This window comes from Lampetra planeri, chromosome 47, assembly GCF_965212315.1.
Source record: "Lampetra planeri chromosome 47, kcLamPlan1.2.h2, whole genome shotgun sequence".
Lineage (NCBI taxonomy): Eukaryota > Metazoa > Chordata > Hyperoartia > Petromyzontiformes > Petromyzontidae > Lampetra > Lampetra planeri.
This window is the reverse complement of record NC_136153.1, coordinates 1422488-1439830: the sequence shown is the minus strand read 5'-3', so window position 1 is coordinate 1439830 and position 17343 is coordinate 1422488. Positions and strand designations below refer to the sequence as shown.

At 55.2% G+C, this 17343-nt stretch overlaps 1 protein-coding gene across 1 annotated transcript in view; it reads right to left on the bottom strand.

Annotated features, from left to right (window-relative positions):
• Window positions 1-3569: 3569 nt before the first annotated feature.
• LOC144733482 (bactericidal permeability-increasing protein-like) overlaps window positions 3570-17343 on the bottom strand; it is a 30197-nt gene continuing 16423 nt past the window's right edge. The window contains exons 6-13 of the mRNA XM_078615406.1: window positions 16705-16768; window positions 15996-16090; window positions 12461-12619; window positions 11276-11335; window positions 9659-9859; window positions 8735-8798; window positions 7138-7214; window positions 3570-4337 (exon numbers count right to left, since the gene is read on the bottom strand). Of these exons, the coding sequence (XP_078471532.1) occupies window positions 4293-4337; window positions 7138-7214; window positions 8735-8798; window positions 9659-9859; window positions 11276-11335; window positions 12461-12619; window positions 15996-16090; window positions 16705-16768 (765 nt within the window). The 3' untranslated portion in view covers window positions 3570-4292. The remainder of the gene's footprint in view (window positions 4338-7137; window positions 7215-8734; window positions 8799-9658; window positions 9860-11275; window positions 11336-12460; window positions 12620-15995; window positions 16091-16704; window positions 16769-17343) is intronic.

Sequence of the window (17343 nt, the reverse complement as noted above, 5' to 3'; positions counted from 1 at the left end):
TGGGGCATGGCAGGAGTGTCGTCGTCTGTCTGCGTGCGGGGCGCTCGCCCTGCGAACAGCAGCAGCAGGAGGAGGTGGTGGTGGTGGTGGAGGTGGTGGTGTTGGGTTGGTTGTGTAAGGGAAGGGGGTCTGATGGGAGGAGAGGGGGGTGGGGGTGCTGCTCTGGATCGCTCCATGCCTGTTGATATTCGGTCGTCACGGCCAGTGACCAACATATGAACTCGTCCTGGGTCCTCCCCTAGGTCGACTTAGCCTCAAACGAGCACCTGGCGCGGTGTGTAAACATCGCCGCTGGGGAGACAAAGGCGGTCGGGCGTGGTGCTGACCACCCACCCCCTCGTGTGCCGTGCCGGCCTTCGTAGATATTCGCTAACAGCACTTGCCCCTACAGTCTGTTGCAGGCTACACGGGGGATTTTTGTCTCGTATTTTAGGATTCCCGCTATACTGAGTGATGAAAACGCAGCAATGTGGCAGAAGTGATAGTGGGTGGGTGAGCGAGTGGGTGAGTGTGAAGGTGAGTGTGCACAGTGGTGAATACGGGTGATACAATCTGAGTGAGTGGGTGGGTGAGCGAGTGGGTGACGCAATGGGTGAGTGGGTGGGTGGGTGACTCAGTGAGTGGGTGGGTGGGTGATGCAGTGGGTGAGTGTGAAGGTGAGTGTGCATAGTGGTGAATACGGGTGATTCAATCTGAGTGAGTGGGTGGGTGTGCACAGTGTGCAGCACAGGTAGTGCATCTGTCAGTCATCGCAGTCAACCCATGGCCCCGGGGTCTGCCCCGTGACCTCCTACCAGCACAGAACCTTCCAGACTTGACGTGGCGGCCTCCAGGTGCACCTAGCCTGGCACAAACTCTGCGGTGACGTCACCGGCCGCTTAGTAGCGAATGGTTGACGCTGGTGTTGTGCGTATGCATTGCAGCACACCGCGTGGGCGCATTCACCTGGAACTCATAATCATGCGTTTAAACGCACGCTTGGCCACGTACGGTGCGAACGAAGTTCAACACGCGATCAAATTCCACGCCGCGACGAGCTGCCGGCCATCCGTGATGGGCAGGTCGCTCCTGAACAGAAGAGCTGCATGGCTCAGTAGCGGGGCCCTTGCCTGGTCTAATGAAACTAAACAAAATTATATGTTTTTATAGTTTAGCTGAGCACACGCGTGCCTTCCTGTGGGTTTACCACGACTTTTGTGATCACCCCCCTCCCCCCGAATCATCTCGGCGAGGCTCAGCCCCCCCCCCCCCCTTTGGCGGCGCTTCGTGCATTTTCAAATCGGCTTCAAGAGTCGCCAGCATCGCGGCCGATCTCAACGGCGCCTGCCCATTGGGCTGACCCAGCGGGCGCTCAGCCTCCACTGCCCCCCCCCCCCCCCGTGAGAATCTGCAATTCTCCACCGAGGCTGCAGCCTGGACCGCCGTGCGGCTCCCATGACGGGCGTCTCGCGCGAGCCGGGGGCGCCGGGGGGCGTCGGCGGGCAGCCCGCGGCGAGGAGCCCTGGGACGGGGCCCCCGTCCAGTCGCCGCTGCCGCCGCTGCTGCCCACCACGCTGCTGCTGCTGCCGCTGCTGCTGCTGCGTTGGCATCTTCTGCGCCCCCCGAGCTCGGCCAGCGTGGCCAGACGCGCGCCGCGGGCCCCGCGGGTCACCGCTGGCAGGGAGATCCTGCCTGGTGGTGGTGATTATGGTGATGATGATGGTGATGATGGTGATGGTGGTGATGATGATGGTGATGATGGTGTTGGTGGTGATGATGATGATGATGGTGATGATGATGGTGATGATGGTGGTGATTATGGTGATGATGGTGATGATGGTGATGATGATGTTAAAGTGGCCCAGCTCCCAGTGGCTTCCTCATATCGGAAGGAAGAAGCGTTCCAGACGGCCGCAGCAGCAGCAGCGCGTCTGGAAGCGCCGCGCGATGATGGCGGTGGTGACGACGGTGGCTCATCTGTGACGTCGGTGGTCCCAGCCACCGATGACTGGACACATTTAACACTTAACGATAATAACAATAATAGTTTCGGTACTTAATATTGCTGGACGACATGGATGAGAATGTCAAATGTCGGTCTTGACTGTGGTGGCAAACATAAAACTGTCGCGCGATAGGGCGAGCGAGGGGAAGTGCTGCCCTCTGCTGTTGTGAATGATTGGTGGAAAGGGAACTCATAGGGAAGATCTGTCTCATTCACCCTGTCACATTCACTCTGCCACATTCACTCTGTCTCATTCACCCTGTCGCATTCACTCCGCCGCAAAAAGACAAATATCCCCCGTATAGCCTTAACAGACTGTAGGGGCAAGTGATGTTAGCGAGCACCTATGAAGGCCTGAACGGTACACGAGGGGGTGGGGTAGCCAGCACCACGCCCGACCGCCTTTGTCTCCCTAGCGGCAATGTTTAAACATCGCACCAGGTACTCATTTGAGGTTGAGTCGACCTAGGGGAGGCCCAGGACCGGTTCACATAATCGTCACTTGTGTTTTCCGTGAGCGGGAATCGAACCCGGGTCGCCAGGTTCGTAGTGCAGCGTAGCGCTAACCTCTACACCACCGCTCTGCCACATTCACTCTGTCACATTCACTGTATCATTCACTCTGCCACATTCACTCTACGACATGCGCTCTGCGCGGGGCCATTCTCGACCAGCAAGACCACGGTCGCGACAGCGCCGCGGGAGGAACACCACTCAATCGGAGTAGCGTCAGCGTCCGTGCCGGCGTTTGTATCCAGACGGCGATGGGTCACGATGGTGCTGGGTCTGGTGGAGGCAGAACCTTGGGCAACAGCCGAGCGATCCGGCAGAAGGAAGGAAGCGACGGCGAGGTGTTGGTGGCGTCCCGACGAGGTCTTCAACTTGACCTGGCCACGCTCGAGGCTTCTCGCGAGGGCAAATCGGGTCGCTGCGAGGGCCCTCTGTGCAGGTCGAGAAGGGGTTTCCTCTTGATTTGAAGCTTTCGTGACTGCAAGGATTCATACTCTTTGGTTTTTTCGGTAAAGTCACGTAGGTAAAAAATTGTAATGACATAAATGAAAACAACTAAATTAAATCACGACGTTTCGGGCGCAACACAAGCGTCCTTCTTCAGGTGGGGACAACGTAGCGGTTGTGCTTCCGCTACGTTGTCCCCACCTGGAGAAGGACGCTTGTGTTGCGCCCGAAACGTCGTTATTAAATTTAGTTGTTTTCATTTATTTTATTTTCTATCTACGTGACTTTACCGAAAAAACACCAAAGAGTCTGGGTATCCTCTTGTACGGCAAAGTCCTCGCCGAACGCGTTGTCGGTGCTCGCACCATCACGCGTCGTTGCTCCATGCCCCCCACTCCCTCCCGTTATAATGCGAAACGCTCCCCCCCCCCGTTACAACGTGGGATGCTCCCCCCCCCCGTTATAACGCGGTTTCTGAGCGGTCAACGTCGAACTACTATCTTGAGCCGCAACGCCATCCCACTTGCATGGCGAGCGTGGCGGCAGTGGCAGCAGCAGCACACCGCGTCTCGCCCAACTTGAAGCAAAAGCTTTGGGGACGCGTCTGACAATTACATCGGAGACATCGGAGCTGCGTAGCTTTATTGGTACCGGCACAAAGTCCGCGTGGGTGCATCTTAACTTTCCCGCAGCGTCTCGTAATGTGCTGTGTGGCATTTCTGTCAAATTCACATCGTTGAGTTGGGTTAGATCGCGTAAATGTATAAATGTGTCGTTGAAACCCGCCCACCATCCGACACTGAGGTTATGGCAGTACAACAATGAAACCATCTGCACGGAGCTTTGAATGCTACCCTATCGTATCTGTGAGTTTTTGCTGGGTACTCTGATTTCCTCCCACATGACACCAAATAAATGTGTCGTTAAACCCGCCCACCACCCAACACAGCCAACTAGTAAGGGTTGTCACTTAAACAGAACGTGCCAATTCGTCACTAGTACAGCACTAACCGGTGTATTGGAGAGCAAATCCACAACATTTACAATCTGAGTACGACATTCCGCCAGTAATTATAACCGGCATCATCAGGCGACAGACAGATTTGTACTCGATCTAACCCCAAAAACCTATATCATGAATGATATTGGTCGTGAAAGCCTACGTGTTAAACTGACGTCTTGTAATAATAATAATGCTGAACTATTCGCGATTATATTTCTAGTTAGGTTATAGAACACGCAGCCTCTACAAAGCAACAACGAGGATTCGTGTCGATGATTGTGTCGATCGTCGTTTGCCCGCTTGAGATTTGATTTCAATTCTTGCTCCTCCGCCTCCTCCTCTCCACGTTTATCCGATGTCCACTTCAACATCGGTGCTCATGACGATGAAGCTCTTGCAAAGACAAACGGACGACAGTGATCAATTTTTGCCGACGAGAACATCGCGATGAGTTTTTGATAGCCCCCCTCCCCGGCGCGCACCTCCGATGAACACGGTTGGCTCCGTAAATGTAGGGCGATGCGGAAGGAGTTCAACGAGCACACGTCCACAAGTCTACCGAAATGTGAATTAGCCTCATGGCTAAGCCGAACAACTTCAACAACAACAACAATGACAAGACCATCGAGAATCAGCCCCATCTTGTCAGATCTCAATCGGTGGGCAGGGCAATTCGCCTGCGCAGTGCGCGTCTGGGAGGGTGGCCAAGTGGCTTTTGACTCAAGAAGCTTCGTAGCTTATATTCTTTGTTCTTTCGGTAAAGTCACGTAGAAGGGAAGCAATACAATAATAAAAATATAAAACAATAACATTCTCACGACGTTTCGACTGCAATACACGCAATCGTCATCAGGTGTTAAATCCACAGCAAGTAAATTTGAAAAAAGTGGCGGGTTTTTTTAAACGTCAGCACCACGGACAGCGATTTGGCAGTTGGCCAGATAGACGAGTCCATCTATGTTCGGAAAATAGGGGGGAGAGAAAGAGAATGGAATGCGGCCTGAAAGTCACCGTAAGCGTGAACACAATCAATTAAGACCCGAAATGGTTTATCAAATCCTTCCAATGATTGCTAAGCCAGAACCCATCTTCTCGGTTGAAATTGTCTCTGTGTTTGTATATGTGGATAGCCTCATGAACGAATCTCTCATGGTAGCCAGATGGCTTGCAGAGAACCTTTGTCTCGGAGAAGTCAATGTCATGTGAGCCCCCTGCGTAGCTTAGTCGGGGCCTTAGCAGGCAAGTCGGTCGCTCGCACACGCACAGGCATCGTGACACATCCTGGAGCAGAAGGTCAGTGATGGATACAACCACATTTGCCAATGTGGTTTGTCAGTTTCATCCCTACCCACCAATCAATAGTTTCAATTTGAAAGTAAATGTTACTGGTAGGAACCTCCTGGTTCCACCAGCCCACAGGGATTATTGTGTCTGTCCGTCCGTCGAGAGGGGAGGGTGGGGAGGGGCTGGGTGGGGAGGGGCTGGGTGGGGAGGGGAGGGTGGGGAGGAGCTGGGTGGGGAGGGTGGGGCTGGGTGGGGGGTGGGAGGGGTGGGGCTGGGTGGGGAGAGGCTGAGGTGGTGATGGTATGAGGTGGTGATGGTGTGAGGTGGTGATGGTGTCAGGTGGTGATGGTGTGAGGTGATGGTGTGAGGCAGGGTGGTGATGTGAGGTGGTGATGGTGTGAGGTGGTGGTGATGTGAGGTGATGATGGTGTGAGGTGGTGATGGTGTGAGGTGGTGATGGTGTCAAGTGGTGATGGTGTGAGGTGGTGATGATGTGAGGTGGTGATGGTGTGAGGTGGTGGTGATGTGAGGTGATGATGATGTGAGGTGGTGATGGTGTGAGGTGGTGATGATGTGAGGTGGTGATGGTGTGAGGTGGTGGTGATGTGAGGTTATGATGGTGTGAGGTGGTGATGGTGTGAGGTGGTGATGGTGTGAAGTGGTGATGTGAGGTGGTGATGGTGTGAGGTGGTGGTGATGTGAGGTGGTGATGGTGTGAGGTGGTGATGGAGGTGGTGGTGATGTGAGGTAGTGATGGAGGTGGTGATGGTGTGAGGTGGTGATGGTGTCAGGTGGTGATGGTGTGAGGTGGTGATGATGTGAGGTGGTGATGGTGTGAGGTGGTGGTGATGTGAGGTGGTGGTGATGTGAGGTGGTGATGGTGTGAGGTGGTGATGGTGTGAGGTGGTGATGGTGTCAGGTGGTGATGGTGTGAGGTGGTGATGATGTGAGGTGGTGATGGTGTGAGGTGGTGGTGATGTGAGGTGGTGATGGTGTGAGGTGGTGATGGTGTGAGGTGGTGATGGTGTGAGGTGGTGATGGTGTGAGGTGGTGATAGAGGTGGTGGTGATGTGAGGTGGTGATGGTGTGAGGTGGTGATGGTGTGAGGTGGTGATGGTGTCAGGTGGTGATGGTGTGAGGTGGTGATGGTGTGAGGTGGTGGTGATGTGAGGTAATGAGGGTGTGAGGTGGTGATGGTTTGAGGTGGTGATGGTGTGAGGTGGTGATGTGAGGTGGTGATGGTGTGAGGTGGTGATGGAGGTGGTGGTGATGTGAGGTCGTGATGGTGTGAGGTGGTGGTGATGTGAGGTGGTGATGGTGTGAGGTGGTGATGGTTTGAGGTGGTGATGGTGTGAGGTGGTGATGTGAGGTGGTGATGGTGTGAGGTGGTGATGGAGGTGGTGGTGATGTGAGGTGGTGATGGTGTGAGGTGGTGATGGTGTGAGGTGGTGATGGAGGTGGTGGTGATGTGAGGTAGTGATGGAGGTGGTGGTGATGTGAGGTGGTGATGGTGTGAGGTGGTGATGGTGTGAGGTGGTGATGGCATGAGGTGGTGATGGAGGTGGTGGTGATGTGAGGTGGTGATGGTGTGAGGTGGTGATGGTGTGAGGTGGTGATGGTGTGAGGTGGAGATGATGCGAGGTGATGATGATGAAACTTCTGGTCGTGTCGATGGTGCTGCTGCTGATGATGATGAGACTTTGGTGGTGTTGATGCTGCTGCTGATGATGAGACTTCTGGTGGTGTTGATGCTGCTGCTGATGATGATGATGATGAGAATTCTGGTGGTGCTGATGCTGCTACTGCTGCTCGGAATGCCACTGCCGCTGCCACCCGCCGCTGCTGATGATGATGATGACGATCAAGAAAGGGGGGATGAGCGCCTTGGAAGGAACTCCGCCGGCCTCACCTCCACAGTCGTCACGTCCACGTTCACCAGCTTCACTCTCCCCACGCCCGGCACCTCCACGCCGGCCGCCAGACGTTCTGCGCCGCACAGACGCGGACACAGGGGACGAGGCAGCGCCGCTCTCGTCACCGGAAAACCACGCTCGCTCGTCCGCGGGGGACAGCTTCGCCGAGGAGTCCCAAGGCTCCGTTGCAGGAGGGTCCTGCCAAGTGCTCGCAGTCGGGGGCTATGCTGCTACTGCTGCTGCTGATACCGCTGTGATCTCAATTGTGTGATTCGCAGGCAATGTTTTAGCATTGGACATGTTTTTTTAGCAGGTAACAGTGAACACAGCGTGCGTGCCTGAACCATGTGTAGTGAGCATAAGTAGCGCAGGAGACGTCGACGGAGGCAACACGTATTTATTAACAAGAGCTACGATACAGCACGTAGCGAACGCTCACACTTGAAGGGGTAACGGCCCCTTCACCCGATTCTACTAGAGGATGTGTTCCTCAGATAACGTTCCTCGTTAGCTCCTACTATGCCCCTCTATCTCAGACCATCCTAAAGGAGGCTTACTGACCTGGCCCAGCTTCGGCTCAGGTCCGACCCTCAGCCACACGAGCTTGGCCCTCACAGGGACCCAGACCTCGCTGCTCTGAGGTCGCCCCTGGCTTGCCCTGCTCGGCTCTTATAAGAACTGCGAGACAGGCGAGTAGTCTCAGGGCTAGCTAGCTGGTCTTCAGTCTTCACTGGCTCTTCACAATCTCTTCTAGCTCAAACGACTGCCTCAAGCTCTCTCTCACCACCTCATATACCCAACACCCCCCCCTCCCGAGGGGCGGGGCTGTGTGGGATACCAGCCACAGCCTCCACACAGCCCCCCAGGGTGGTGACCGTTTGCGGACGTTGATGTAGACACCCCCAACGTAACAGCTCGCCACACCCCATTACGTAATACCTCTACACATGTATGTGTATGTGTGTCTGAACCATATGTGCGTATGTGCCTGAACCACGTGTGTGGGGTAGTGATAGGGGCTGGGGTAGTGACAGGGGCTGGTGTAGTGATAGGGGCTGGGTGGGTGTTGGGGCCCGGGTGTAGCAGTAGCAGGATGATGGTGATGGTGGTGATGGTGGTGATGGTGATGATGGTGATGATGCTGGGCTAGGCGAGGAGAGGCGACGGAGGAGTTGGAGCTGCCCGTTGGTGATCGTCGTCTTATTGATCCCACCTCTCTGCACGCGCAGAGCAAGTCAGACACGGCACGGCGACGCCTGCTATACAGGTCGTGGATTTGACCCCGACCCTGGCTGTATATTGGGACTTTGCGTTCTTTCTCTCTCCCCGTGGTCGCGTGGATTTTCCCCTGGGTCCTCGAGTTTTTTCCCTTCCACGTTATGAATCAACCTCAAGCGTTTAGAGTATTTGGCTGCCACACATTTACACGTGATGATGATGAAGATCATGATCCACTTCGTTGAGGTACCGTTTGTGATAGCCAGGTGACTTCTGAAATAGAGCTACGTCGCTGCTCATGTGGCCTTACACCTGGTAAGATAAAAAACAGTTTTTGTTTCATAGTTTATTGTAAAGTTCTTACTGGTACCATACCTGTCAGCAGGCCCTTGACGGAGTTGAGCAGCACGGCATGGGAACTGTGCTGAAGATTTCCCTCCTACAGAGAGGAGACAATCACAGGAACATCATCGTGGCTACGTACGGTGCGAAAGAAGTTCCACAGACGTACATCATCAGTGTCGTAAATTCCACGGCAAAAAAAACCCAGCAAAAAACAGTCTGAGAGCACACTAAGATAACAACACAGTCCCTCGATAAAACTTCACATTAAAACATTGAATAATTATCGATGCATGGGTAAGGATTAAAGTTACAAATTACATTTGCAAATGCAGTTGTATCCAGCGCTCATCTTCCGCTTCAGGATATGTTACGATGCCGATGTGGGTGGGAAATAGCTACCCACGTATTTCTATTTTACAAGGTACGGCCCACTGAGCTGCGATACAGCGCTTTTTGAGAGACGACCTGGCCACAAATGATAGCTCAACGAAGTGGCTTTTCATCATCACTTGGACATTCATATCAGCCAAATCCTCTAAACGCGCAATGATTCTAAACGTGGAAGGAAAGATCGAGGACTCGCAGCCAAATGCACGCGACCACGGGGAGAGATACAGGGAGAGAGACACAAACTCTAAACACACGGCAGGCGTCGGGCTGCGATCGATCCCACGACGTCCTGCATACCAGGAGAACATCTCTCGCCACCACGGCGCACGAACCAGTCGCCGAGATGCGGACTAAGCGGCCGGGGGCAGCTGGGAGATTGGGACCCAATCGAATGAAGATAACTGATCAATTTGAAAGAATAAGAGCAGGTTGAGTCCCCCTTTCTGGAAATAAAAGAGCCGTTAAGATAGACAAAATGTATCATTAATTCTGTCTCAGATTCATCGTATCCTGTAAGAGCGCGCGAGAAGATTGCGGTGGTGGTGGTGGGGTCAGCGTCATCACCAGGTCGAGCGAGACGAGTGTGAGGGGCGCTGCGGAGGGCGGCAGCGCGAGGAGGGAGCCACGGACGGACGCCGACACGGAGACGACGCCGCCGCGCGCCGCCGACACGGAGAGGCGCGGCGCAGCCGTGGCGTGCAGTAGCACGGCGAGAGGCACCGCGGGGAGCGCGCGGGACACGGGCCCCGCCACCCCGTGGAGCATCTAGTAGGGCAACATGCAAAGATCCACCCCCCCCCCCCGTGTAGTCTGAACAGGCTGTGGGGGCAAGCGCTGTTCGCGAGCAGCGCCGGTGAAGGGCGGCACTGTGGCACACGAGGGGGTGGGTGGCCAGCACCACGCCCGGCCGCCTTTGTCTCCCCAGCGGCGATGTTTACACACCTCAACCGGTACTTATTTGAGGCTGAGTCGACCTAGGGGAGGCCCGAAACCGGTTCAGATAATCGTCACTGGTGTTGGCCGTGAGCGGGAATCGAACTCGGGTCACCGGGTTCATAGCGCAGTGCGCTAACCGCTACACTATCGCTCCCCACACACACAGGCATGCACACACACACTCGCACGCACACACACACACGCACGCACACACGCGCACGCACACACACGCGCACGCACGCACACACACATGCGCACGCACACACGCACACACGCGCACGCACACACGCGCACACACACACACAATCACACACACACACGCAACACACGTACGCACACACGCACGCAAAACAAAGACGAACTCCTCTTTTTCCACTGCACAATCGCGCTGCACCGTGCCATGGCGCAGGAGGTGCCCCGCTCTGTTTCCACTGCCGAAGCCGAGCCGTGCCGCTGAGGGCACGGCACGACGATGACCATCGTAGTCTATTTAAACGAGTCGAGGATAAGAATGGAGCCGCAGCCAAAGAGTGGAACGCTGCCGGTGGGGGGGGGGCGTCCACTGGGGAGATGGAGTGATGGATCAGTTGTGCACCGCGATGGCGAAATGTTAACTGCCTCGCCTGGTAGACAGGAGGTCGTGGGTTCGATCCCGAGCTCTCTTTCTCTGCCTGTGGTAGCGAGGATTTGTCTCCGGTCCCTCCGGTTGTCCCCCTCCACATTTAGAATCAACGTCACCACGCGTTCAAAGTCTGTGGCTGCTGCTATCAATGTCCACGTGATGATGATGAGTCGCTGCTTCGTTGGGTCTATCATTTGTGATCAGTTCACATGTGAACAAAAGCTACACAGAAGCTCAGTGGGGCCTTATCTGGCAAAATAAAAAACACTTTAGCTCAGGGTGGATCGCCTCGTCTTGGGATCGATCGAGACGGCGACCCCTGGGGGAGGCCTTCATCCAGCAGCAGCTTGATCACGGGTGGTGCTAATTGTATTGGCATTGGTTGTTACGGCTTTTAAAGAAGCACCAATGTTCCGAATCATGATACCACTCACGAAGTGTGGGGCATGTCGGCCTCCCGTGGGTTTCTGCTTTACAAGTCGAGGAAGCAGCGGGGAGGTGGATCGAGCTCCTGGCGTGAGTGGCGGTGGCTGATGGGTTCACCCGGTCGTCATCGCACGGTGACCCACCCTGCCGACGTTGTGGAGATAGACAGAGAGAGAGAGAGAGGAAGACCCCTTTACCTCCGGCAAGTAATACGCCAGGCTCTGAGCAGTCAGCGGGAACGAGCCGTTGTCTCGCGTCTGCGAACGGGGAAAAACGTTGAGCTTTAAAACAAACGAAAACTCACAAACAAACTCCAGCGTATTCCAAACGTCGCCGTTCATCAGGTGCACAGTGGTACGTGACACCACCGTGTCGGAGCAAGAGCGGACCCTGTGGGAGACAGTGGCCCGCGGAAGTTGACTTCGCAGAGCCGCTTCTGAGACATCCCTCCAAACTGCCTCTGCTGCACGGCAGGGCGGTGAAGCTCACGTGCCATTGGCAACCGACTTGGTGGGAAACTGCCAACACGTGCCACGTCACAGATCTGGCAAAGACCTCGCGCTGATTCGCGGTTCACGGCCAACGTCAGTGGCGAGTGATGCCCGAACCGGTCTTGGTTCAGGACGAGGTTACGGAGGTTGCTTAAACAAACCAGCATGAACCGGCGTGGTGAGATACGGTGGTGGTGTGCGAGTCTGCAGGTCTCCGTGTGAGTCTGTGGGTCTCTGTGTGATTCTACGGGTCTCTCTGTGAGTCTGTGGGTCTCTCTCTGTGTGAGTCTGTGGGTCTCTGTGAGAGTCTGTGGGTCCCTCTCTGTGTGAGTCTGTGGGTCTCTGTGTGAGTCTGTGGGTCTTTGTGTGAGTCTGTGGGTCCCTGTGAGAGTCTGTGGGTCTCTGTGATAGTCTGTGGGTCTCTGTGTGAGTCTGTGGATCTCTCTCTGTGTGAGTCTGTGGGTCTCTCTCCGTGTGAGTCTGTGGGTCTCTCTCTCTCTGTGAGTCTGTGGGTCTCACTCCGTGTGAGTCTGTGGGTCTCTCCATGTGTGAGTCTGTGGATCTCTCTCTGTGTGAGTCTGTGGATCTCTGTGTGAGTCTGTGGGTCTCTGTGTGAGTCTGTGGGTCTCACTCTGTGTGAGTCTGTGGGTCTCTCTCCGTGTGAGTCTGTGGGTCTCTCTCTCTGTGAGTCTGTGGGTCTCACTCCGTGTGAGTCTGTGGGTCTCTCCATGTGTGAGTCTGTGGATCTCTCTCTGTGTGAGTCTGTGGATCTCTGTGTGAGTCTGTGGGTCTCACTCTGTGTGAGTCTGTGGGTCTCAATCCGTGTGAGTCTGTGGGTCTCTCCATGTGTGAATCTGTGGGTCTCTCTCCGTGTGAGTCTGCGGGTCTCACCGCAGACTCCGTGACGTTGTAGCTCAGGACGCCGGCGCGGAACAGCGAGGCGGCCAGCGAGTTGACGAGCGACTCGGAGAGCGCCACGGTGAGCATCGCGCCCGGCACCGCCGGCACCGGGACCCGGCGAGCGTCACCCGGCACGCCGCTCGCGTCGCCCTGAGCGACGCAATGCAGAAGGGCCATTGCCCGAAACGTCGCCCGTTATCGTGTTATTGACGAACGCGGAGTCGGTTGTTGTTGTTGGTGTAATGGAATATCGGTTGCGTGTCGCCCCCTGCAGATTTCGACGGAAAAGTGCACGCGGAGCAACATGACCGCAAGGACAAATGTTCCCCGTGTAGCCTTCAGCAGGTTGTTGGGGCAAGTGCTGTTTGCGAGTAGCACCTGTGAAGGCCGGCACTGTACGCATGGGGGTGGTGGGCGGCCAGCACCACGCCCGGCCGCCTTTGTCTCCCCAGTGGCGGTGTTTACTACAACACCGCACCAGTTACTCATTTGAGGCTGAGTCGACCTAGGGGAGGCCCAGGACCGGTTCTGATAATCGTCACTGGTGTTGGCCGTGAGCGGGAATCGAACTCGCGTCACCGCATTCGTAGCGCAACGCGCTAACCACGCACAATCATACACACACACACAGTCATACACACACACAGCCATACACACACACACAGTCACACACACACAGTCATACACACACACAGTCACACACACACACAGTCATACACACACACAGTCATACACACACACAGCCATACACACACAGTCATACACACACACACACACAGTCATACACACAACAACAACAACAACAACAACAACCGCCATTCGCCACTAAGTGGCGGTGACGTCACCACGACGCTTGTGCCAGGCCATGTGCACCCTGAGGCCACGTGAAGTGTCGAACGCCCGCTGGCAGGAGGTCACGGGGCAGACCCAGGTGCCACGGGTCGACTGACCGAGATGACCGAGATGACTGGCTGATGCACCACCTGTGCCCCCTACTGTGCCAACTTGCTGTGCTTTAGCCACCCGGCGCTCCGCTCGTTGTTGTGAGCGTCGCTCCTCCGCCCTCCGTTGTTGTTGGAGGGCGACTGCCTCCAACTGCCCAGTAGCGTCCTTCACGAGCCTCCTCCACTGAGGCCGATCTTGACACCGCTGGTACCAGTCATCGGCAAGTCCACTCAGCTCCACGTCCTCCTGTACCACATCACTCCATCTCTTCTCTAGCCCGTGCCGCGCCCGTTTAGCCCCCTCGATCCGGCCGAACAAAAACTGTTTAGGCATGCGGTGGCTGGGCATGCGGGCTACATGACCCAGCCAACGCAGCCTTGCCTGCCGGAGGAGCTCACTGATGGGACTTTGCCCAGATCTTTCAAGGACTTGTGAGCTCCTCACACAATCCAGCCTGGTTAAACCCAGGATGGATCGTAGGCAGGCCAGCCTAAATGTTTCCAACCGGCGAAGATGCTCCACTAGGGGGGTCCACGTTTCGCAAGCGTAGAGAAGGGAGGGAATGACCGTGGCCGAGAAGACCTGAAGCTTCGTGCGGAGCGACAGACCAGGTAGCTTCCACACAGCGTTACGCAACTGATGAAAAGATATTGCCGCTCGACTGATTCGGAGTGAGACCTCTGCTGATAAACTGGAGCCGGTCATAAGCACACTGCCCAGGTATGGGAAACTCTCCACTCTCTCCACAACTGCCCCATCACCGATTGAGAGTTGTGGGGGTGGAGTGCCCGATGGTACAAAATACCCAGGCAGGTGCTTAGTTTTGGTGGGGCTGATGGTAAGGCCCCACCTCTTAGTGGCACGCTCCAGTCTCAGCAGCAGCGTCTCCAACTCCTCTTCTGAATGAGCAGCTATTACCAAATCATCGGCATACATAACGTGGTTGACCAATAGGGAGCCATCCCTTGATCGCACCCGGGCGTCGATCAGCCTCCCATTATATCTGTACCAAACGGTAATTCCCCCGGTACAGCTATTGAAGGCTTCACGAACTACGCAGTCGAAATAGATGTTAAATAATGTTGGAGCCAGAGGACATCCCTGTCGCACCCCAAGGTGTACAGGGAAAGGCTCCGACTCCCGGCCACGTAGTTTTACCCGGGCCCGCTCACCATCATGAAGGTCCTTAATGATCGTAAGCAGAGGGTCAGGGACTCCGAAAGCACGAAGAACAACCCAGAGCCCAGTCCTACTGATGGTATCATAGGCCTTGACCAGGTCAATAAAGCAGAGATGTAGGTCTTTTTGGAATTCCCTACACCTCTGCTGTAGCAGACGGACAGAAAATATGGCATCTGTGCAGGACCGCCCTTTCCTGAAACCGCATTGGGGCTCCGCAAGCCTCTCCTCAGCGTGCCTAGCAAGGCGATGTTGAATAATCCTTGCCAGGACCTTACCCGGCACACTGAGGAGTGAGATGCCCCTGTAGTTGTTACAGTCGGTACGGTCCCCCTTCTTAAAGAGGGGGACCACCAGGGCATCCTTCCAGTCCTGCGGAACCCGTCCAGTGGTCCAGACTGTTGTTATGATGTCATATAGGGCAGTCTGTGCACAAACGCCACCCTCCCTCAGCATTTCGCTTGGGAGATCATCTCTGCCCGGTGCCTTCCCTGGTCTCAGACTCCGGATCGCCCTCAGTACTTCCTCAACAGCTGGTACCTCAGCCAGCCACTCACAGGGGGTGACCTCTTCCAATATTTGAGGCACCGCAGCCTCAGCAGGGTTATCCCCACTTTGTGCCATGATGTTTTCCTGGCTGAGAGATTTTCCCTCCCCCAGGACCTCACAGAAATGCTCAGCAAATCTGCAAACCTGTTCCTGGGGGTCGGAGATTGGATCACCGTTTTTTCCTCTAATGATGGTAATAGGTGTGGCGCTGCAGGTTACTTTTTTGATGGAGTTAAATAGTGATTTGTGATCGCGGGCCACTGAGGCAGACTCCATCTCCTCAGCAACTCGCGACCACCACCCATCCTTACAGCGCCTTACGGCTCTCCGAACCTCCGAGCGAAGGCTGCGGTAAACCTCCTCATTCTCTGACGTGGGATGCTGTAGGCGATGAGAGTGGGCCTGTCGCTTTTTCTCAATTAACCTGAACACCTCCTCCGTCAGCCAGGGTTTCTGGGGAGGTCTGGACCGCGTACCCAAAGCAGCCATTGCAGCTGCATGAGTCACAGTCTTAAACCTCGCCCATTTACCCTCGACATCAGGTGGAGTGGGGGACGATGCCAACCCCAGCTGCAAGCAATGATGAAATTCTCGCTTGCAACTTTCATCAGCTAGCTGAGACCAGGCCACTTTTGGTTGGAATGGGGTCCTGGGTGTACACACAGTCACACACACACAGTCACACACACACACACAAAGTCATACACACCCACAGGCTGTCCTTCAATTCACTGCTAAGGCTCTCATTCAGCAGTAGACAGAAGAACGGCATTATTCATTTCATTTTACAAGTTAACTGTGGTCCGTTGTTTTTCACGAATGATACAACACAAAACTCGAGCTGTCAACGGACCTTCAGATAGAGGTGGACTCCGTTGGCTTGGATGTCGGGGTCGCGCAACAGTGACAAGTCCAGCGAGAGACTCGAACCCAGGACAGGCACGGTGACTGTAACGGGAATCATCCATCAGCAACATTAACCATGAAATCATCATCATCATCAGCAGCATCATTAGCCGTGTCATCGTCATCACCATCTCAATTATCAATCATCACCATTTCATTTACAGAACATTCCCCCCTAATTTCCAATCTTTTTAGCCGCTAATGCGGATGACGTGTATCACGCTTTTTATTTTTCACGCATCGATTACTGCAATGCCTTGCAATGTGGAGCTTCCAGTCCAGTACACGACTCCAGTCCGGTATCGATTCCGGTCCGCTACTCTGTTGACTCCAGTCCAGTACACGACTCCAGTCCGTTACTTTGTCGACTCCAGTGCGGCATCGATTCCGGTCCGCTACTCTGTTCACTCTGGTCGCGAACTTTTGTTTGACTCCGGCCCCTTGCGCTTGTCAACTCCGGGTTCCGGTACAAACACCCCGGACTTAAACACGGTTCCGCTACGGGGCCGAACCAAACAAAGAATCGATTTTTCCCGACATGCAACCGGAGAGCCCGAGCCCCGGCGACGATGACGATGGGAAGGGGTCGTGCCCCGAGCGGCGTGCGAATTGGCCACTTCTGCCGCCGGGCCCAGACCATCCGTGTCGAGCTTCACCTTCCAGCGTGCTTATCGCAGTGTTCACGTCGTTGTCAACGAACGCCTTGAGGTGCGGGCAGATCTGCACACAACACGCACCGCAGAGTCACATTCGTCGCCTAACACACGCGGTCTTTCGCGGCCGATGTTACGATTCATAGCCATTCATTCGTTTGGCTGAGTCGGGTGGTGGAGGGGTCCTACGACGCAAATTTGGGCCAGACCATTAAGTAGCCTCGCCCGAATATCAACAGTCAACGGCTGACTCGTGGATATCGTCGCCCCTGCTCGGAGCCCAATACCCGTTTCCGGGCCAGGTTGCCGAGTCGCCGAGTCGCCGAGTGCCACGCAGGGCCAGCAGCCACCGGGGGTGCCCTTTCTAACACGCCGAGATGGGACGTGAAAGCGCGCCGGTGGACAGGGGGGGCGTCGTATCAAACACACCAACTCCACTCAACCTCGGCAGAGGCCATTGAACAAAGGCGGCGGTCACCGCCATCGCGCGGCGCTTTCAGGCGCGCTTCTGCGGCCGTCTGGAACGCTCTTCCTTCCAATGTTAGGAAGCCACTGGAGTTGTGCACTTTTAAATCATCCCCATGGACAACTCATTTCTTTACAACTGCTTTTTTTAGTGTTAGTGTTGTTGTTGGAGGGAGG